The sequence below is a fragment of the Betta splendens genome, chromosome 4, assembly GCF_900634795.4.
Source record: "Betta splendens chromosome 4, fBetSpl5.4, whole genome shotgun sequence".
In the NCBI taxonomy this organism is placed as follows: domain Eukaryota; kingdom Metazoa; phylum Chordata; class Actinopteri; order Anabantiformes; family Osphronemidae; genus Betta; species Betta splendens.
In genome coordinates, this window is record NC_040884.2 from 10,676,867 (window position 1) to 10,700,084 (window position 23,218).

A 23,218-nucleotide genomic window follows, 5' to 3' on the forward strand; every position below is an offset into this window, starting at 1 on the left:
GATCCCCAGAAGTCACAGAGGTGCAAGGGTCATCAAAGCAATGGAGTCTAGCTCTCAGATCGTTCTCCGACACCGATCCCTCATGACTTAATGTGATCCTACTCCCCCAGTTTAAGTTTATGGTGAAAACGTGGTGTTGGTGACTCAGCAGCAACAGGACAACAGGCACCGGCCCCCTGCTTGTTTGCCCAGTGGACGACTATTACAGTAAATACGATCCGAGGACACATACACCTAAAAGTCCTCTGTGTGTAGAAGAGTTCATAAAGATTAGCCACTTCCAACTACTCAGTCCAGTCCCCTTCAAACAAGGGACAGGCCTGACAGATTGAGCTCCACTAAGTCATTATGGTAATATTGCTTCAGTGATGTGATTTACTAGGCTGAAATGTAATAGAAGCTTAAGGCTATAATGGAGTCTGTCATACCAACCAGCTTGTCAACATAATTGCCACTTCCATCTGCAATTAGATCCCACTGCATTCGCCCATTCCCATTTCCATGCGAGTCACTCGGCCGTCTGACAGTCATCAGGCAGGTTAGAGGTTTTAATGTCTTCCTGAAGGACACTGTGGTGCAGACAAGCTCCCGCTGGATGCCGCGACCTTTTGACCTGCGTGCGAGTGCGCGTGATCTCCCAGGATCGAGGCCCGTCTCCATGTCACTGCTACGTGGATTCGTAGATACTACGTTCTTTTGCCCAGTGAACTACAGTTGGATCCACTTTAACTTTTGTCCTTTTGGAGTCTTTTTCCCCACGTTTCTCCTTAGATTTACCTCGGGCTGGGTTCAGCTGAATAAAGAAATCAAACTCTGGAGTTGTTAAAGTAATTGCCAAGCTGGCACCTCCCCAGCTCCTCTGCAAAGGCGCGGTGGGCACTTCAGAATGTTAATGACCGCCCTGATCCGGAGAGGGCAGCGCGGCTTTGGCATGTGCACCGCTAGCAGTGTACGTGAAGTGTGTGTATTTATGTCCACATTAACGATTTGTCCGTAAGACACGAATTCCTTGTTCTTTCTGTGACCTTCCTTCTCCACACCTTCCGTCCTCCAAATTTAGAAGCTCTTAACGCTGCAGAGTCAAAGTGAATCCTGTTAGTGTATCTGGACACGAAGGGGGAAAACAATGTTAGTGGTAAAAGCACTTGCTAGTGGTCACATCACCTTCACATCAGGCTGTAGTGTAGTTTTATCTATCTGGCAAACGTACAAACAAATGACATCAGTTCCTTTTAAAGATTTATTTGCAAGGAATCTTAGTGGCAACAAAGCTCCACACTCACACACCAAGAACAGAATCCAATGCATTCAGTTGATGTGCACTAATAATGATGATTACATGATAGAGACACTTACTGTCATGTAGAGGCCTATGACACGGAGTCAAATTCCCCCACAAAAGAAGTTAATCAGCTCCCAAAAATACAAATTGCAGAATTCATGTGAAGGAGTTTCAGCTGGTGTTGATGGAGGTTCCCACTAATTACATCATCTAAAAATAACTTGTGTGACGAGCGCAGCACGCGAGTGAAAAGCATACTTCCCTGCTGCGTGCTTAATGTGCAGACAGAATTCCTGCCAATGAGGAATATAAACAGCAGCGCTGGTGTTCGCACTGCCAATTATTGAAAATACACTTTCATTCGCTGCGTCTGAGCAAGAGGTGGTGGAGGATCGCGTCTTAATAAGGCGATTACACACAGACCTGGGGTAACCCTAGTGGCATAATTAAATATCACCATTACTCAAAAATAAATAGAAGAAAATACCATTTCCCCCGAGGCATTAAAGGAAAAAGCATTTCAACATAAAGTGAATGTCATGCTGAATGCGATAGCATTTTCCCCTAAGATGCCAAATTATGGATCCCCCAGGCGCACTGACTGGTGAATATAAAGCTACAGATGGGTATGTTCAGGTTTTTATTAAACACACACACACATTTAATCCCTGGTAGAATAATTGGAATAATTTCTAATTCGTTCACAAGTTGTATCAAAAAGCTCGAGACAGTGGCCTGTAGACACATAACACACATTCTCAAGTCCTGTCACCTTAGATGAAGTCACCTCCATCTGTGCGGTTTCTTTCAGATGAAATGTAAAGTCTTCCCTTCAAATATGAAGGGAAGACTCGCAATCAACACATGAATGAAAAGTTTTCAAACTATGCAATCAGTGATTTCTTGTTGTGCTCGCATACAAATGTGACAAAGGATTTTCAGAGTCAGTCCAGACTAAACGAACGCCAGCTCGTGGCTAAATTACAGATCAACTCTTAGACCAGCTGCAGTCACTGCTTGTGATAGAACTTTACTGAACCGTTTGTCTCTCAGTTTACTTAATATTACAGTTACTTGCTAATGTTCGTAACATATATAAAACTCACAATACGGAACAAAAGACACAGAACAACTGGTGACTAGCAACCCACTTTAATCCCAATGAAATAAGATTTTGATGATTGATATTAGTTTGGAAACTTCCACTTGTAGTGGTGGTGGGAAGGGGAAGGGGGCTTGGGTGGATAAATGACATTTACAAATCGGATTCACAATACACATGGTCCGAGATATCTACAAAGAGAGTGTTGAGAAATTAATCCATCAGTAGTATTATATCTCTGTAGCACCGCGTGACATATTCAAGGATAAAAGCTGCAGTTATCAGTACAAATTAATAGGTCTGAAAAATCTGTCAAAAACAAAGGAAGTAATATTTAGATTGGCCAGGTTTGTGAATCCACTTCAGAAAACGAACATAAAAAGCATATAGTAATAGAAAACAGACAGCTTAAACAATATACAATATTAATTTATACAATACAATTTTAACCAAGAACAGTACAAAATATTCCTTTACTTAGGGTTCCTACATATTTTTCCATTTTCCAAATATCAGAAAATTCCTTTCATATATTAAATTAACTTCTTGTTTTTGGCCTCATCACAGGACATTTGACAATAAACAGATAACTCAGCACAAAACTGAGAACACGCAATAATATAAACTACATGTTCATGTCCCAATTAGTTCAGTGGTTGGTTGTTCTTAACTCCTTAGTTATGTCAAGATTTATGTTTCACATGTAGGAACCCTGAGACGCATTCGAGTGAGAAGTGCAGCCACCAATGACGTCAATACATAAAGGTCTCATTCGTTAACTACTGTGACACGTCTTCACAAAATTTTAATGCATCTTGCATACAAGTCTACTAGTGTTTGCATTCAACACAATTAGTCTATTACAAATAAGTCTTTCAATAGCTAAGACATTTAAATACTGAGTTACCCCTACAATACATGTTCCCCAGGTTACCTCCTGCAATCTGACAATAAAACACCGTCCTGGGAAAATCCTGTGTGTGTGTGTGTGTGTGTGTGTGTGTGTGTGTGGTGAACAACGTGACGCTTCCTCTCCCAACGGTTTCAAAGTGTCCAAAAATATATTTTGTTGCTGGTTATTTCTTTAAAAAAAAAAAAAGGAGAAAAAAAAGGGGGGGGGGCATACCAGGCCTCACTGCTGTAAAGGCTGCCATCAGTATTATTAGCCCCTAGAAAACCAAAACAGGAGTGTGGCGTTAATGGATTAATTAATTAATTCATTAATTAATTAATGAGGTATGGAGTTGATACCACCCAGAGACATATTCATATTAAGACGGAAGAAGCACAAGCACAGCAGCTAATTAAAGACAGAAAATGCTAAATAAAAAGGCAACACACAATATTATCATCATTATTGATAGTAATAATAATAATAATTAAAATAATATTACAAATTAAAAAAAACCTTGTCCTCTTTAGTTGCTCCTTCAGTGCAGGCTGAAGTACCACTGCAAATACATTAAATCAAAAATAGAAAAGCAACATGCATTAAAAGAGTGCTTGTGTGTCCGTGTCCAGGAAATGTTTTCTTCCCATTATCAGCACTCTGTAGATTCTGCCTCCATTAGCTTACTTCCTATTGGCTCAGCTTCCGTTGGCTGAGTAATAACATAGTGGAGTTTAATACAGGGGTCTGGGGCCATCGTCCTGAGGGAAACGGGAATGGAGCAGCGTCTCCATGTAGGTAACGTAGCCGCTGCTTGGCGTGTAGCCGTCAGGCATGGGCTGGGGCGGCTGGGAGGGGGTCGTGGCGGTCAGGAGGGGATCAGAGTTCAATGTGGTGTCCGGGGTAAGCGTGGGGTCCAAGGACAGGGCTGACTCTGTGACAGTGTTGGTGAGGGCAACACTCGTGTCCATTGGGGTCTTTGGGGCCATTTGAATACGGCTGGTTTGGGCAGGGGCATCCTGTGGGGTTGTGCTGGGCTGACACGGAGGTTCTGAGGTTTGTGCTCTACTAATACTATGAAGCTCTGCTGCTGGTGTGGCTACTGGCGTCGTAGGTAGTGGGCTGGTGGACGGCGCAATTGTTTCCATGGGGGTGTCAGCAGGTGACGTGGAGCTAGGAGGCAGGCAGCGCCGTTTGGCTGCTTGGGCTTCATCTGCTGAAGACAAGTCTTCTTGGGCCGACGGAATGGCCTGAAAACAAAAAAGCATTTTAGACTTGCACTACAACCAGCATATTACCATACCATCCAAGTTTAGATCAACCAGGAAACAGACTTGCCTATAATTTACACAGACCTAATAACCTGAGTAACCTGGTCACTCAAGTGCATATAAACCTGCATCACTCTCACATTTCAAACATTTTGTCTATACAGAAAAGGGTATACCTCAGTATGCATGAGGGTCTGGTTTCCCGCTAAACATCTAATTTATCATTAAAGCAAGACCATGATCTGTTACGTATGTAAATACAGCAACTAAAAACACCTCTAAAATACTTACAAGTCTACTTCGGACCCTCTTGGGCAGCTCTTGATCCAGGTGATGGATGTCCGAGTGTTTAACCAACAGCTGAGTCTGGTCCTGAAACTCAACCTGCACACAAATAAAAAACGTCTGGATTCGTCAAACATCTTCTAATAGAACACAGTTGGTTATAGTGTGTTTACATGAACTTAAATAACCCTGTCACCAAGACGCCATGTAGCCTTGTCATGCCTTATTCGAAATTTCAGGCTATTGTCTCAGTGGAGATAAAATCTGCAAGTTAAATGAGTTGACTCCTCCTTTGCACTTGTATGTGTTACTTGACAGCTACTTGAGTTCTCTGCATAAACTGGTTACTTAAGTGCTTGTAAACAAAGTCATGATTGGTAGTTCTGAATGCAGGCCACACACTATGTATGGTAAAAAAGACACATTCATGAAAATGGAAGAGTATGGGGGTGGTATAATCAATAAAATACATACCCCGAAAGTCATAGGTTGCATCTCATTATGAAGCATGCGTTGTTAAAATGTTAAAATGCCCTTGACGGTGAGGCTGAACCCTAAAGCTGCTCGTTCTTGGATAAGTGTTTTAAATGTAAATGTAGATACTGATAAATTCTGAGCAGAAAACGGGCAAGGTCAGGACTGTGGCCCCAACACAGCAGCCAGCTGGAGGCTTGATTGTGACTCATTGTAACAACATTCTTGTCAGGACTCTTACCATCGTAGCCAGTAGGCTACATTAAGCTGTGAAAAGAGCACAGATCACGTAATACTAATTTACCTTCTAAAGAGCAAAGTAGTGGACAAAGGAGACACAATGAATGAATCAAGGACACAAGCTTGTTACTGACAGACAGACAGACAGACCGGTTGAATATACTGCTAATATATATCTGATGTGTTCTCACACTGACTATACAATCCATACTTCGATACTTGCTCAGCAAGTTATGTCTGCATCACAGTGTTTCTATAAATCCTGTTCCTGCTCCGTGTGCATGTATTTAAAAATGCAATCACTTACATATAAAGAATGAGAGGAGATTTTAGCATGAACAGCTTTATTTAACCTTGTCTACTAATACATCATTTTTTTTTTTCAAGATGGCCTCCATCGACACCAGTCGCAGGATCATGAAAGCACAGCACATACAGTATTAGCCCCATAAATTCCTCAGCATGCACCAGTGATGCTAAAGCTTCTAAGCTTTATGTTTTAATGCCCCACTGTATCAAAATGTTCTCCCATAATCTACAAGGGCAGCAGAGCTTCTCTCATGTAGATAAATACCACATCAAGGTATCAAATCAGAGGGTGGCAAAGCCGTTAGACGGAGCAGCCTGTTACCAAGAGTTCACAGGTTCAAGTCACACTGCAGAAGAAGAAGTGATGCCATTGCTCACACATTACTTTACTGACCAGTGTTTCTGCTCCACAACATAATGAAACTGTGCTGAGGACTTTTCTTTTAGTGTAAAGCTGAACCTTTGACCTTCTAGGCACAAGCCCGATAATCTGACCTCTAGTTGAGTCTTTCCTCACAGCTACTGCAGCATCTTTCTGACTCAGGTCTGATTTGTTTTCCTCACCTGGTACAGCTTGTGAGTGTGCTGCTTGATAAAGGAAGCGTTGAGGACCTGACCCTCTGGGTTGCTGACCACAATTAACTCCCCCACATCAGGAGGACCATTGCGCAGGCAGTCATGGCTCTGAAGGAGACGACAGAGATGGAGGCAGAAGGATGAATGACAATGAAAACATTTGAGCCACTTAATTCAACCTGCTTTAAATGGACTTTGTAGCAGTACAATATTAATTTTTTCATGTTGAGCTAATAAAAGCTGGTTCATGTTTTGCTGCAGCTCCACAGCAAATACTGGTTGCTAGGATGTGTGTCTGGTTTAAAAAAAAAAAAAAAAGGGGGGGGGGGGGGGGGGGGGGGGGACTGGTAGGCGTCACTCACCAATATGTTTTCTGGATGCAAGTTGTCACAGTATGACCCGTCATCAAAGTTGACCTCGAGAAACGTCTGTGTAGCGATGCCGATGATGATGCAGTGATAGTACCAGCCGTCAGTGTTTCGACCAATCACCTTCTGGCCCAGTGTAAGACTCTGTGCGCTTTTGGGTGGTTTGGGTGTCCGTGGCTGAAAAGAGGGACATTTACAGAGGTTTTATATTGGTAAAATTACAGAAACCTCAGACACTGTTTGCTCCAGCTGAACTCTCCACACTAAAAGACAGTAACTTAATAATGCTAAATCTTACAAAGGGTGCACATGCAGAAGTTGCTGCTCCCAACAAAAGCCAAAACAATCACCAAGAAGTAAAGTCCAAAATGCCTGTCAGTCAAGATGCCAACAGAAGCTACAAGGAAATAAATCAACACAGCAAAAGAAAGAAAGAGAAAGTGTGTGACGAAGTAATTGTGAGGCCCTTTAATTCTGACACTGAAGACGACTGCTTTAGTGGTTTTAATGCGCAGAAGGTAGTGATATATAGTGATCAATTACTTTTGTGGTACACTGCTGTACTTTTTATTTTTTTTAAACAAAGCTGTAAATACACATTTACTTTTATTAATATTTTAATTTATTATATTAGTATTTAATTAAAAGTTACAAAAATCGTAACTGTGTATTATCTGCCTAAATCTGTCATGTTGCGTGGACACCTGCGGCTTATGGTCTATGAAAGGAGGTCTATGGAAAAAAAATGTAATGGGTGCGGTTTAAATTTGGATGCGTTTTATAGCCTGGAAATTTCGGTAAATGCATCACAACCGATATTTTACCAATGACCTATCTGTGATATTGACTTCAGACTCAAAGTAGCAGCTTTCTTTGATGTGTATACTTTTAAAGCGTTAAATAGATAAGTTAGTTTAGCCTCTTTAGTCAGTGATCGACCTTTGTTGAACACAGGTTCTGTTGATGGGCACTTACCTTCGTGGCGACCCTTTTTTTATGCTTGTGGCATGTGACAGACACCACGTAAGGCCAGTCAGCAGGTGTCATCACTACTCCAGCAATCTGGGCACAGGTGACATGGAAGGAGGTGGCACAGTTCTCGTATGAGCACTGGATGCAGGCGCCACGGTTCTGGGTGGCACTGCTGCCATGGCAGAACACGCATTTCTGCAATGAGAACAAAAAGAATAAAGACTTCGGTTGGTGATTCAGGTTAGAGACAAATCCCCGTAGATCTCGTAAGCTTATTTTCATTTCTTGCACTCTTTCATGGATGTTCAAGGATCACAGGAAACAAATTCACTTCGTGTTGCCTTTGATTCTGCTTGGTGCTCGAACCAGTTCCTGATCATTAAAAACAGAGCGAATGTTTTCAGCTATGCACGTAACAGGTTTGAGCAGGCTTCATGCCAGTAGTGTAATGAGATTCACCACTCTCTTAAAAACAGCAAATTCATTCATATCCCCTCAGTCAGTACGAGTCAAAAATCCTTCTCCTGGATACTTTTTCATGTCTTGCATCACTTGTTCAACCACCACCATTGCACAAGCATAAAAGGAATTTGCTATTCTCCCTTGGAGCACTTTTCCTTTGAAATCCTTTCATTGCATCCCCACATTCTGAGTGTGAAATTACCACCAGCCAACCAAATCTTTGCCTTTGTCCACAAACGGGTTCTACTCCTGACTGTTCAATTCTGACCAATCTGTACCAACAACTTCACAACCTTCATTTCCTTCCCTTCAACACAACATATTCACTCATCATCTGTTGACTATGAACCAGTCAGGGATGTTGTACAAGTCCTGGTGGAGCCTAGTGGTTAGGCTCTTGGCCTCTTTTGGTCAGAAACATCATCTATGTACTGATGACGGAGGCAATTTTAGTTAAAAAACAAAAATTTAAGTTATTCTAGGTGCAAGATGCCGCTCTGCCTTAAGGAAAAGGTAAAACCTAGGAAGACTGAGCTGGTGTGAAATTAATCAAACCTCTCCATCACAGAAACAATTCTCAAAAGATGAAAAACAAACAAACAGATTGCTAAACACAGCACTAGAAACCGGTTTCAGGCATCTGTTAACATCTGATCAGCCCAGTCATCCAAATCATTAGGCTGCAAAGCTTCTCTTGGCCTTTAAAGGAGAACTGGAGGAAACCTGCTTTGACAGCACTCGGATGCAAATGTCACCCAGCTTGTCTTTGACAAATTATTCACAGAGAAAGCGAGGGAGAGAGGTGACATTATTTGTAGATTTGAGATAATGCACCAGTAAGCACTGCTGTTGCCTGTGAAGTGGGAAAGGGAGATGGGGCGTGAGCAATGACTGGGATGGAGGGATGGAGAGAGGAGAGGAGAGGAGAGGAGAGGAGAGGAGAGGAGAGGAGAGGAGAGGAGAGGAGAGGAGAGGAGAGGAGAGGAGAGGAGAGGAGAGGAGAGGAGCTGTGCTCAAAGACATGAGGGAAGTAGGGGATGTTCCTCCTGCCCACGGGATCGATGCAGTTCATTTAGCACAGTGAGAAATGACAGCTGATTATTCTGCCATTCCTCTCTACACATCTGTTTTACTCCACAGCTTGCAAAAAAAAAAAAAAAATTATCCACCATGGAAGGAGGGCGGGCAAGAGTAAGAAAGAGTGAGCTATAAAAAATAAATAAATAAATAAATAAAAAGATACAGTTGCAAAACACTGCAGAAATTTTAAGATGAGAAAACAATAATTGGCTGCCAGATTTAGCACAAGACAAAGGCTAAGCTGACAGCAAAAGGAGTTTAAACATTGACCGCCACCTTCTGATAACAAGGCAGAGTGAAACCCCAGAAACTCCTTGGCCGTTTTCCCATCTTTTCAACGTACCAGATTCTTGCGGGTATCTGGAACGGCAGTGACATCCACCGGCTCCCTCTCAATCACGTTGACGAAGCGAGCTTCAGCCACAGCAATGGCACAGATGACATGGACCCACCTGATGACAGTGAAGGAGGCACCATAAACCATCATGAGTTTAAACATCAGAGGCAGGATTCTTCTACTTCTGAACGTGCAGGGCTGTCAGCACAAATTCAGCCAGAGGTAATATACAACTGCTCCAAAACCAGAGATTGTGAATATCATGAAGAAAGCTATGAACAAGCAACCACAAAGACCCCTCTAACTTGATTTTAATAACAGTAGCTAAATTTGTTAGACACACTAAAAATATTAGAATATTTCATGTAGCTGAATGCATTTCTACCAGAAAAATTGTATTAAAACCACTCAGGTTCATGCCCACTAACCTGTTGTCTGTGGTCATCTTCAACGCTCCTCCCCTCAAGTTACAGAGACAACACTCCTGGAAAACACACAAACGTCACGTTTCAGTCACTGAATCTCCTTCCATTCACTGTCAAAGTGCTTTGCTGTGTGAGCACCTTTCCTTCACCCTAATAACTGCTTGATTATACAATGAAACTTTATTCATATTTGGGTAAGAAAATTAAAGAAAAAAAGTTTTTGTCAAGCATGCATTAAAAATAAAAAAATAAAAAGCTGTGTTTTCATTATGTTGTACTTTAAAATATAGAAAAAAAAGTGGTGAACAAAAGATGAGATGAGATGAAGAGAGTAGATGCATCAGAGGTTGTTGCAATGTGGAGTTTCAGAAGTACTGCCACTCACCACTGTCCAGTGTTCAGCCGCACATCTGGAGCACATCCAGGAATCGCCTATAGAGTCTGGCTTCACGCCGTAACAACCTGCAAGAGAGATTAATGAATTCACAAATCGTTCACTTTGTGTCTCCCAAGCACCACTTCGTCCACCAAGACTGTGTGAATATGTGGGCCGAGTAAGAATTATCTTGCATTTTATGATCAAATCAAACAGAAAACTACAAAGCTGCATTACTTTTCTCATCTCTATCTGTGCCCCAGATAGAGAACACTTACATGTTTATGTAACACACAGAAAAGTCTGATAATTTTTGAATGAATGTTCTCTTCCAACAATGAGTGTGGGTGTCTCTGACATGAGATCTCTGCTTCACGTACTCCTCTCAGTAACAGAGCTGCTCCCCCAGCCGAGCCCGTCTCATCCCTGGATGACTAATGAACCGGCCTTTCTGAAGGTGCACTCCAGCTTTGGGGATAATGGGAACCCAGGAGACCTGGTGCTTGCTTGTGTGTGCTTGTGTGTGCGTCTGATTTAGGTGCTTTTACAGATTAAAAAGGTATTTTGAGTTTTTATGATTGTGAATTTATGCACAATGGAGTCAGTGGATATGAAATAAAAAATGAATGTGCTTGCGATGTAAAAGGCAGCATTCATTATATGTATTTTAAAGGTTATTTGGACAAATCACGAGCAAGAACAGACTAAATCATTCTTGGCATATGTGCATTTGTTTTACGCTTTGATTAAAAACCGACAAAGCAAAAAGATGTGTTTTTACAAAAGTGCTAACATGCCAATAAAAAGGAGTCAGGCAAGCACATGAGATCCCTTAGTCAACTCACTCAAACACAAATGTGAACAAGCTGCTCCTCTTTTCAGGCTCTGCCCTGACAAACACATGCATTTGCTTGAATTTCGCAAAAGCAGGGTAAATAATAGCACTGAAAATTTATGGAGTGCTGCTACATTACGTGAGAAACCTCACAGCTACTTTAACCGGTGTCAAGGAGAGTTAATCTAGGAGCCCTCTGAGCGTGGCAATGGGGAATTGTGCTGTGAAGGTCTCATCTTTGCTGCTTCCATGTTTTCCCAACTCTATTTTCTAAGGTTCAGGGATAAACTACTAGTATAAGCCAGAAGTCAGCACAGAAAATGCTCAGGTTGGCAGATGTGTAGAAAGAGTTTGTTTAAAAAAAACAACAACAAAAAAACAAAAAACAAAACTCAACAATAATATTAGCTGAAGTTTGAACTGATGTTTGGAGTTTGTGGCATCTTGTCTTGTCTACTAGTTGCCATTACTGTAGTGTTAAACTGACCTAGTGGTACTTTGACACAGGCGTTCTTGCAGAGTTGAACTTTTTATACTCACTTGCATGAACCTGTAACTCGCACGCTGAACAGTGAAGCAGTAGACTGGTTCCATCTTCCCCGATGTGAGAGTTGGTGGGTGGAGGCTCCGTGTTCGCACCCACACTGAAGCACATCTCTGGCACCAGCGGACGAGTAGAACTGCCTCGTCCTGGAATGGGAGTGTGCTGGGCGTCTCCCACAGCAGAGAGGTCTTTGTTTCTCTGGAAAGGCCACAGGTAGCAAAAAGATTCAACTAAGGGAATGATTTGTATTCTAGATTAAGCCATGAAGCCCATGTGCCTCTCGACATTTAATACCTTTGTGTAGGGGCAGAAGAGTGAACACACAGCACAGTAAGGCTGCAGAGTTGCCACTGCAGCATTAAAAGACTTCTCTGCCAGGAAGTTGGGCGAGTGATTTTGCCACAGGTGCTCCTGTTTCTTCATGCTGCTATCCAACGGCATGGAGGAGGATAAGTCTGCAGGTCAAACATTGACTACATTAAGAGGTGTCACCTTAATTTCTGCACATGAAGCATTTTTAGTACAGATACTACAGCAGATTTAAGAAAATTCAAGCAGATGCAGATTTCAAATCAATTATTGTGAATTCATTACATTAGATGATTAAACAATAAATAAATAAAAGGATAGAGAGGAGGCAGCGGGAGAAAACCACCAGATTTGAGTTCTTGCCAAAGGAATTCTTGAGAGGATGATGAGGCAGCAGCAAACGTAGTCCCCAGCAAACACTCTGAAACTAAGCCACCGTGGTCCTCCTGTTTTAAAACGTTCACCACAGCTATCAGCCTCTGTCCAAATAAGGCGTGAACAAAGTCTAGATGTTTAGATATGTGTTTTTTCTATTCGATTTCCCAGAACCCTCGGGGATCAATCAAGGACAGGTCAACCTGACATGAGCAGATGTTCTTCTCAAGCTCAACAACAAGCTCTTTCACCCCAGTTACCAATAACAGACATTAGACAAAACATGATAATGTGAAATGATAGTATATAATAACAAAGACAGACCAAATTCCATTACAATAGATTAGTTCATCCTAGATGCCAGCAACACTCTTTACTGCCCAATCACCGCGCACATGACTCAAGCAACTTGCTACTTTTAGATGAACTAATTCACAAGTCACTGAAGCTACAGATCCAAATGAGACTGGTGAACCTTAAATAAAAACAGGGAGGTCTATTCACAAGATCCCCATTTAATCCCCTGGTCTCACATAACTAGCCCTTACTTTATCCTAATACATCAATAACACAGCTAGAGAATGCACCCTAAATTGGCTTCAGCCGTTTTAATGTGACTTCAAAATAGATAATTGGACGGCAAGAATCTCCAGATCGATAAGTGTGTGGACATAATAATAGCATAAAAAGGAAAATAAACAGAGCTTTGGAGTCATTACCATCACAGTGAGCTTTTCACAGATTGAAAACACTTCCAACTTAAGATTATAAACAGAATAACTCTTCTTTGTGCAGTGTTATGTTAAGGCATGTTTTTTATGAATTCAGATACATGAAGACTGTTCCAATATATCCAAATACCTTTGTCGCTCGTTGGGTCTTGCTTAACTATGGACAGAGGGGAACGCATGGGCGGTTTGCTGAGCGGGTGGCGTCGACTCTTCTTCACCTCTGTTGGCATCTTCATCTTGGGGTAGGAAGCCTGAGAAAAGACACATTTGGTTTGTGATGTAATATTTGGTTAGTGATTTTCAACCTTTCCTTTGATGTTAAATAATAATCTGGTGAACATTGTTCATATTTGTGAAGTAAAATATCAACAAAATCAGATTTTGGACACCGCAGCTTTGCACTAATCAAAAGATGTAGACTTGGTGTCGTAGTCAGTCTCACCTGCGACGCACTGACGTCCAACTTCTTATCTTCTGGGAATTCTATCTGCTTTGGGTTTAGCTGATTCCCCACTTGACCGCTGAGCATTACATTCTTTGAATCCTTGATAGCAGATGTAGCAAACTCTTGAAACACTTCCTGGAATCCACTGACTGAATTACTACTATTTGACGTCTTCTTTTGCTTTTTCTGCTTCTTTTTCTCAGTGTCCTCTGTCAAGGTCTGTGGTTTGGCCTCTAGTTCTTGTACTGGCAAAGAGAAACAGAGACCAAAAAAAAAATCTTCAGAAGGCATGATGACTCACCAAGAACAATGGGTAGCATAGAAATGCAATAGAGACAAAATTGCAGTTATTATAGATTTGGAAGGTTTTATATGTTAAACATTTTCTAATTCAAAACTAGTGTCATCCAGCTATCTGTTAAAGACTTTTCCACAACTACTATTTAAATCAGTGATCTGACAGATTGTCTTCACACACAGACTACAGTCCTCACCCTCTACACCTGCAGCCTCTGCTGCTTTGGCAGCAGCCTCCTGCTCCTCACGCTCCATGGCCTCCAGGGTCATTATGGCCTCTCTGGCTAGACGATCGTCCCTTTCCTGTCTTCGCTGAGCGTCCCGCACCTCCACCTGGCGCTGGTACTCAACAGCATTCAGCTCAATTCCCTCCTCAGCCAGAACCTTCACCTCTTCCAGCTTCAAACGCCTGAACAGTTTCATCTTCTGCATTGCCCTGAATTGAGGTATGGTCAACAAGTGAGACTTGCAGTAAATTTGTACATGATTAATTTTAAATGGGAAGTGGATAATTTTCATAATTCCTTGTAATCGGTGAGTCTGATGAGAGTAACTGTTTAAATTTGAAATATATTTAATTATCTGATGCACAAAATATGTTTATTAATGCCTGAGTACACATATAATGCAGTGCAAATAAGATATAACTCTTATACTGAATTAGAAAAAGACACACAAAGCCCAACCATGAAGTTGCAGAAACAAAGAGTTGATGTTAAACATCCTTAGGTTGGCATTGGTTGTGTGACTGCAGACTGTGCGTAATTTGACCTCTCACCTTTGCAGGAGGTTTACTCGGTATGCAGCCCGGTGCTCCCTCCAGCGCTCCAGCTCTGGGCTGTTGAGCTCTGTTGCCTTAAGGTGGTCTAACACTGTGGTGTCTTTACCCTGCTTCCAGAGCTCATAGCGATCGGGCTGTAGGCAGCGCACAAACACATCCATGGAGATCTTTACCATGTCCTTACGACAGGAACACTGCAGAGGAAATGCCAGGAGGTCATTAACAGGAAGCACATTTTTCAGAAAAAAAAGAGAGCTTTGTATTGACTGAAAAACCAAGCCTTTGGCTGTTTCAACCTCAATTTTCACCTAAAAGATCAAAAGCTTAGTTAAAGCTAAGGCAAGAAGGAAACAGGACAAAGTCATCCATCATCTTAATGCCTAAAATGACTGGGATGTAACTTAAAATCACAGGAGAACCCAAAAGGCTGTCAATGTATAAAATGCCAACAGTTAAATGTCACACTAGGTGTTCTGAAGTCATGCACTTCAAAATCACATTATACATCGACTAATGTTTCTGCTGAGTAGAGAAGGAAGAACAGTATAGTTACAGTCCTGATAAATGAAATCTCAATGATCTACGTAAATTTGGGGAAAAGGCATTTAGGAATGAAACAAAAAGGGACATTAAACAAAGAAAGGGAAGAGAGACAAAACATTTCGATTTGTGCCCAGTATTACATTCTGGCGCTATTATTTCCCAAGCTGTTGTGAGTGCCTCATGTTCAATTACTGGAAACATAGAAGCTCTCCCTCCCTAACAAAACAATATCCAGCCTACATCTCATCTAGACACCACTTGACAGACAGAAACATTAAAATATGGTGTCGGGTTGAGGGCACTGGTGCGGGAAGTGTGAGGGCAGAGGCAAGTAAGCATGACTATAGCTCATTGCAACCATCATGAAATCTTTAGTGGAAACAGCCTTCTGCCAGGAAACTAAAACCTAAAAACACATTGCTCCTAGACTAGGTGAGTGTGTATGTTTTAAAAGTCAAATATTATTATTATTTATTCATCCCACATTAGGGAAATTATTCTCTGCATTTTAACCCATCCCGGGAGCAGTGGGCAGCCACAGTGCGGTGCCTGGGAGCTAGTGCGAGGTGTCTTAATCAAGGACACACTTGGTGCTCTGGTGGGCTTGAACCTGGGCCCTTTCGCTCCCCAAGCCAACGCTCTACCAACTAAGCCACGAAGATGGGGATAAGCTACACTTTATTATCCAAAAAAATTAATTAGGTTAAAGAAAACTCATTCAGACATGTACAAATCAGGGAAAACAAACACTGACTCCCAGGCAGTCAATGAGCCCTGAAGTATACTTGGTCTCCTAATGAAGCCAAATTGTTGGAGCCACAGAAAACCTTGAGCCAAGGGACCAAGTATGGATCAGTCCACAGAGTAGGTGCCAAGTGCTAATAACAAAACAAGGCTTGAGTCTGACCTGTCTGACCTGGCCCACAGTGGCCAAAAAAAGGTTATGTACAATTCCTGATGTTGGGATTGATCACAGAAGTAGCCATGATCAAAATAATGAGGGATCAGTGTTCAGTAGGTAAAATTAGTCCCAATATAGAATATAATGCAGAGCAGAGATGTACCAGCTGCTAATACTGTTAAAGCCTGCTGTGAAGTGAGAACAAACTTCTGAGGCCTTATTTGACTGTGGTTCTGCAAAACATTCCCGTATGTCATAATTTGGTGAAAAAAATATGAAGAGAAACTTTTATGCCCTTATTTAACTGCTGCCTAACAAACAAAAAAGGGAGAGATTAAAACAACAACAATCAATCTGACTGTGCACATAGGAAGCTCCTGTGTTTCTGAAAATGTGGTAAACCTAGAAAAAGGCAAAAACCTAAACAAGGTTTAATAGAAACTAAGTCTAAGTGCAACATGTTGACAAATAACAAGACAGGTCTGCAAACAAACGCAAGGAAGACAGAGTGAGTCATCTACAAATCACTTCCAGGATGAAAAAGTGATGCGATTTATTCTGGGAACTGGGAGGATGATTTGAGCTCCTCTTCCAGACAGAAAAATCACCCAGGGAGCCTCTGGGAGCAGCAGGCAAGTGTGAATAAGCTCCAAACGAATAGAGCAAGGCTTTGCTTGAGGAGCCCGACCCAGAATACGGATGGTGTTTACATGCTGCGGCAGCATGGTGTGGTGGACAGAACTTTTTTCAGTGATGATTTGCCGGCTCCCTTTGCGATCGCAGGGCTTTCACCAAATCCATCAAGCATACTTGTATTCTGGTCGACATGGTCAGTGACAAGGAACACAAGTTAAATGGCTAATATTTAATGTACAGGTTGGAAGCAAAAGGTTAATGGAGCTCGTGTGTTGGGAGCAGACTGCTGGTGTGTGTTTGCTCAGTAAGTCAGGTATATGGGTCAGCAGTCGCAAAGGTTGCATTTAGAAACACTAGGACATGAAGCGCGGCCAAGCTCGGTCCCTCGGTCTCTGTGCCGCATGCTGGCAGCCCCCAAACGGTGACAAATTCAATAGAGAGACCCATCGTTCACTGTCCTGTTTGGTGCTGACAGAACAGGGTTTGGTGGGGGAGGGAGAGGGGAATTAGAGTAGAGAGAGTCAAACAACCTGACAAATGACTCCTTGAGCCAAAGACAGCAGAAGAAACATGGAAGATGTTAAGTGAGATAGAACAAGAGACTTTATCGTCTCCAAGCAAGTGGCTGATGTAGACAAGCTAAATAAATAAACGAATATCACTCAAGTTTAAAGCTCCTGCTATGAGATCAGTATGAGATCTCACTTTTACTTTCTGTGCTGTATTTGACAACATGACCTGCGCGTCCTAATTCTAATTTGTAATGTTTAAACTTAAAGAAAACCGCTAATTTTTTAGTTGTTACAGCAACACCTTTAGCTAGGACTAAATGTAAACAGCACGGGTTTGGGACAATCTCTGTAACCATGACGCTACCACACCAACCCAGGAGGACGGATTGGCAGCCCGTCTCAATGACTGAGTTTTTCTCCTTCACATTTCTTTGATTCCGTGTGTGAGGCTGAGCTGTCGATTTGTCGACTTGGATTAGCAGTGCAGAGTGGACCACTCTTCTTTATCAGACTGAGACAAGTGTAGTGGAGATGCTCCCTCGAGCACTGGATAGGGTGGAAGGAAGACTGCTGAAGCCTGGACTACTGGTTCTTAAATTACAAGTGGCCACATGGGTAAAGTAGGAAGGCCGAAAATGAGAAAGACAGAGAAGGGAGGGAGATATACTTCTGCAAACTGGCACCTTATAAATCTGACATGCAGCCAAGTAGAGAGAAAGTGGGAAAGACACACACACACACACACACACACACACACACACACACACACACACACACACACACACACACACACACACACACACACACACACACACACACACACACACACACACACACACACACACACACACACACACAGAGAATTAAGTGTTATGTATAGAAGAGAGACAAGGGGGGGAGGTTCTTCCAGAGGACATTGTAGTTGGGCTCCCGTCCACAACCAACTCATGCCCTGTCAATTTCATGCTCAGCAGCCCACAGGCAAAGAGGCAGTTTGCGTCAGTGGAAGGATGCAAGGGCATGGTTAGTGTCGGTAACAGATGGTGTGCAGCAGAGAACCAGACGCTGCTTTTATATTTCGATATGATCTATTACTTTATGCTTTCAGAGAAGCAAACAGGCAGAGTAGGAAGGCTGTAAAGTTGCTGCTGAATGACACATCGGATCAAACCTTCCTCAGGCAGTCTGCCTTCAGACTGTTGGCATGACAACAACAATATGGGTGGCGCTTCAGTGGAAGGTTTCCCCATGTGTGCTCTTTCCACATATACAAGTGTGTCATTTAGCTACATTGCCCAAGTAAACTTATTCGGTCTCACCTGTGTAGCCATCTTGCCGTAGTCCACCCAGCGCAGGGTGGCAAAGTTGGTGGACTCAGCACAGTTAAAGCCATGGTTGAAGCCGGCATGGTAGCCATAAGGAAAGGTGATCATGAACTCCCCCTCATTTTGTGTTACCTGATGAGAAAGTAGGAAAATTATTTTTAAAAATTTAAAATGCAACGGCGTTCAATTCTTAGTAGAGTATAAGACAGACAAAAACACACCTGAAAAAAAATTATTGAATGGGTAATGAACTAAACCCAGCTCATGAAGGACACTGAAGTACTGGCGCCTTGGCTTTATCCTTAATGATCAGAATTAGCATTTAAGGATGAACTGGGATTTAACTGGGAGTCTAGTTGCTTAGTCGCAACTTTCCACTAAACTTTTCTGACTTGCACGAAATATGAATTAATTCAAAGATGACTGATGCGCCCAAGTATTGGGTGTCTTCCTGTGCACGTCGCACAGCGCTATTCTGAGGATGTTTAAAAATGTCAGGGCAAGTTAAGCACATTCTGAGTTAATGTGTTGCCCCAAAACTTAAGCCCTCCATGTCTGGCTGCGCATCTCAACTTCTTTGTGAAGCCTGGATTCAGGCAATCAAGAAACGCATCAAGACAGACGAGGTGACAGGCATGAGAGTGGAAACAGGGATGGAGGCTGAGAGGGGATACACACTGCTTTAACTAAAGGCAGTGGTTCAGATATCAAAACCCCTTTTAACTCTTGCAGGAACGCAAGACGGCGGTTTTATTTTTACACATGAATCGAGAGCAATACTGTAGGTGCGTAACAAGTAACACGCTCGTTGTGATAATGACGTCCTGAGGGGGGAGTGAGAAGATAAACGGGGTGGGGGGACGACAACCCTCAGTGACAGTGGAGAATTTTGTGAGCCTGAAGTGTGCCAGTCGCTCCCCTTCAATCTGTCATTAACTTTAGTACTTAGTATGCGAGGAGTTATACATTACCTGTCAATAAGGGCACAAATAAGAAAATACTAATTATTGACTATGACACAAGAGATGAACAGAACTGAAAATATCCTTATGTTGTCATTAAGTCAAAAGATCTTACTTGCAGTAGGGGATGCAAGTTATGTTACATAATTAAATACAGTGATGTTGATGTGTGTTATAGTTTTGGGAAAGGGAGAAAGGAAAGATTAGCCCAACACCCAACAAAGAAAACTAAACACTTGACTTGGCCCTTGACAGTGACTCACCCTATCAAAAGGGATTCCGTATTTCTTCAGGATGGACGGAGATATCAGCGTCATCTTGTGGCGGAGAAAGGCATCACAACCTTGAGAGCTGCCAGGGAAGAAACCTGCAGAGGGTGACAGTGAACACATGGCAATCGTGGCACATTATCTGATTAAACCATGAATAGCCACATCATCACCAGAGGCATTGGCAAAGCATCGTGGCACATGAGCAAATGTTGTAGTGTATGACTTGATTTCCCTCTAAACAATAAACAAGCGGCTTTTATCCAATAAACGAGAGCAAAAGCCTTCGAGGCACACCGATAATCATACAAATTTCTTGGTGGCCCTTACAAATCCTGTACAGGTTGCAGATTGATTGATTGTGATCCATAACATTTCTAATAAAACATATTACAAAAGCTGTTCAGTGATACGATGCTGTGCGGCAGTTTTGGAAGACAGCTGAGTTGGCAGGTGAGTATTTGCCGACTGCCAGACAAGCAACACCAATTAAATGTGTTTCTTCAACAGGGATGTAGCAGTGTTTATTATATCATTGTTAATTCCTAAACCTGGAATGGGAAATCCACTTTCTACTGACATGGGCATAAATTAATTTACTGCCTCAAGTGTTGAATAATCACATTACTGGGGTGCATGTAAATTCATTGTGTGGTTGGATTTCAGGGGGAAGGAACAGTGATGGATCACATTACGTTACAAAGGAAGACTACAGCACAAAGCCAAACTGGGCGCAACTTCCAAAAATCGTTATCCCATTCAGCGCGGGCACAGAGAAGACGTTTGCCGGAACAATGCCTGCTACGCAGCAGCCAACAATTGCGCGTACTGAAACTGCACTACTCAATGTAAGAAGCAGAAAAGGCTGAAATTTAGAGGCTTGCAATCGTCTGACCCACTCGATTCATTTGTTAGCTCTTGGGTAGGTAATCCAAGAACCTATATGAGCTCACAAGGCTTGAACTGCTAATCCCTTCATTTCTAATATCGGGAGTAACAGTATTTTACCTCTGACAATGTGCATTGTGCATGTGTGTGACTGTACTACACGAAATGCAATGTTATCTTTCGTGTTACAAACAACTAATTTAAAAAGCACAGACTGCTTTGAGATTATAAAATAAACGCTCTGACACTTGGGGATTTTAATGTCCAAAGTCTTTACAGAAAACAGACTCCGATGGCCTCTGCATAATCAAAAAACAGGATTTCCCCTCCATCACTCACCCTCTGACTGTTTACTGTCTGTATCTGCCAGTGCCTCAAAGGGTGGCCCATTCAAGCCTCCACCCAGTTAAACTTTAATGTGACTGACAGAATAATCGGCACCCACTTCATCCTTCATTTTCACTGCATTGTTTCACCCTCTGTTCCACCCTACAAAGCAGGAGGGAGAGAGGGTCTCTATTCTCTCATCGCCTGCCTGCTTGTTGGAGCTGATAAAGGTGAATAATGTGCCGACAGAGCCTGGGTATTAATCCCCATTAAAATGCAGCTGGCTCTCTGAGCTCTCCGCAGGGTAATATTAACTTAAAGGCTTCATTCTGTCCTTTTGAGGTAGAAAATTAAGTTCCTGCCACCGTCGCTGCACCCTCCCAGCCCATCCCAGCCCCACTTTACACTAAAAGTCCGAAGCCATGACTAACATAATGCGGAGATGAAGAGTGATAAGAGCAACGGCTGTCGCTGTGTCGAATACTTGGAGAGACTTTTCAGGTAACAAGACCATTGTTCCAGCCCCATTAGGCATTCCTACAACACTCATAACAGTGCTTTTAGGACCTCGTAAACATTTGGCTGCCTGTGTTGACGATGGATTTGATAGGTCAGTGGGTGCTTGTTAAAGAACGTTGGCACTACTTTCCTCCTACTGCCACCTGCTTAAATAAGAAAAATGGAAGGAACAATCAGATTCTGACCGAAAGCTGAAGCTGGACGAGATAAATGATATTATCAATAGAAAAATGTTACATGTTTGATTAAACCTGACAAGAATTTTCATTTCTAAACTAAGTGCACCTGTCAAACATGAATGTCTTGTATACAAGTACACAAAGATATTTGTTATATTATTTATTATTATCCTAAATGATCACGCTTCACTCAGACTCTGAAATATCGCCCTCATCTGGCTGATGAGGTTAGATTTGAGTTTTAAAATACATCTGATCTCTCTGCATTGGATGATTTGATGAAAAGCTGAATGAAAATGGTAAAAAAGTAACAGGTTAGAGCAACTGTTACAAGGCACTAAGTCCTTGGTAAAAGACTCAGGGGGCAGCAGAGTATCAGAAAATTATGGTGTGTAATGTCACATAATCTGAATGGGGTGTAGGACTGATGGTTAATGCAGGTCTTTGCTACATTCTGACATTACCCAAACAGCAGTACTTCATTTGCTTTGAACAACAGTGAAATATGTTTTGTCAGACATACTGCAGTGGAAGTGAATGAGCATTAGTTAGATACTAGGCTTTAGGGAAACCAAACTAAGTGATATAGTATCTTAAGTCTAGAGGACTCCATGCCATTGCCTCCATCCTTTCCAAGCCAAGGATGCCATGATTGGGCTACATAACCAATAAGGACACACGGCTAATACACTATTAGGAGTCGCCTCCACACTTTCAAGACACAGTTCAGCCTGGACAGGCCTCAGTTTTGTCCCTTAAATGACAGCTGAAAGTCTTGACTTCATTATTGAACAGAAGAAAAGCTTTCAACACATCACTTGTGTGTAACATATAGTGTGGCACATCTTCCAGCCACTCAGGGGGCAGGGGCCATTCATTGTAGATTACGGACTTGCACTCAGCTCTTCACAGCAAGGACAAATGGTGTCTCTGTTTAATATTGCTTGGACTGGGCGAATCAACTTTCTACTTTCCTTCGAGCAAAATGCAATATGCAAGATACTGCTTCCTGACCAAAAACAAGGAAGAGAAGGGTTGATTGCATGTGATGTTGGATGAAAAGCAGAATGTCTAATCTCGCATAGAGGCCATTAAAATGAATATTATTAGAATTTTAAGCCCTGATTCAAAACCCTCAAGTCACAATCAACCGTGTTAAACATTACATGCTTGCTGACTGGTAATGTAAATTTGCGGTGTAGGCTGCCTCATTTATTCTAAATGCACAGCCAAAGCTCACTTCTGAATACTAAACAATCAACAAACAGTTGAGAGCCTCTGTTAAAGTCAGCACCTACACCTTTTTGAGTGCTTCAAGACGATGCTTTTTTCAAGCCCCATCTGAACACAGCCAGGTGACAAGGAGTGCTTTTACATGGAGCGAGACGGTGA

The 23,218-nt window shown here is 42.2% G+C and overlaps 1 protein-coding gene across 3 annotated transcripts in view; it reads right to left on the reverse strand.

The window, feature by feature from the left end:
- Positions 1-2,418: 2,418 nt before the first annotated feature.
- The window catches only part of kdm4b (lysine (K)-specific demethylase 4B), a 29,328-nt gene continuing 8,528 nt past the window's right edge, over positions 2,419-23,218 (reverse strand). For 2 of the 3 annotated variants that reach the window (XM_029146353.3, XM_029146354.3), the window contains exons 7-22: positions 19,908-20,011; positions 18,677-18,814; positions 14,763-14,959; positions 14,182-14,420; positions 13,685-13,932; positions 13,373-13,493; positions 12,122-12,282; positions 11,824-12,025; positions 10,458-10,534; positions 10,076-10,131; positions 9,654-9,762; positions 7,772-7,963; positions 6,791-6,973; positions 6,417-6,536; positions 4,836-4,928; positions 2,419-4,523 (exon numbers count right to left, since the gene is read on the reverse strand). In XM_029146353.3, the coding sequence (XP_029002186.1) occupies positions 4,008-4,523; positions 4,836-4,928; positions 6,417-6,536; positions 6,791-6,973; positions 7,772-7,963; positions 9,654-9,762; positions 10,076-10,131; positions 10,458-10,534; positions 11,824-12,025; positions 12,122-12,282; positions 13,373-13,493; positions 13,685-13,932; positions 14,182-14,420; positions 14,763-14,959; positions 18,677-18,814; positions 19,908-20,011 (2,756 nt within the window). In that variant the 3' untranslated portion in view covers positions 2,419-4,007. The other variant, XM_055507822.1, reaches the window with a different exon arrangement.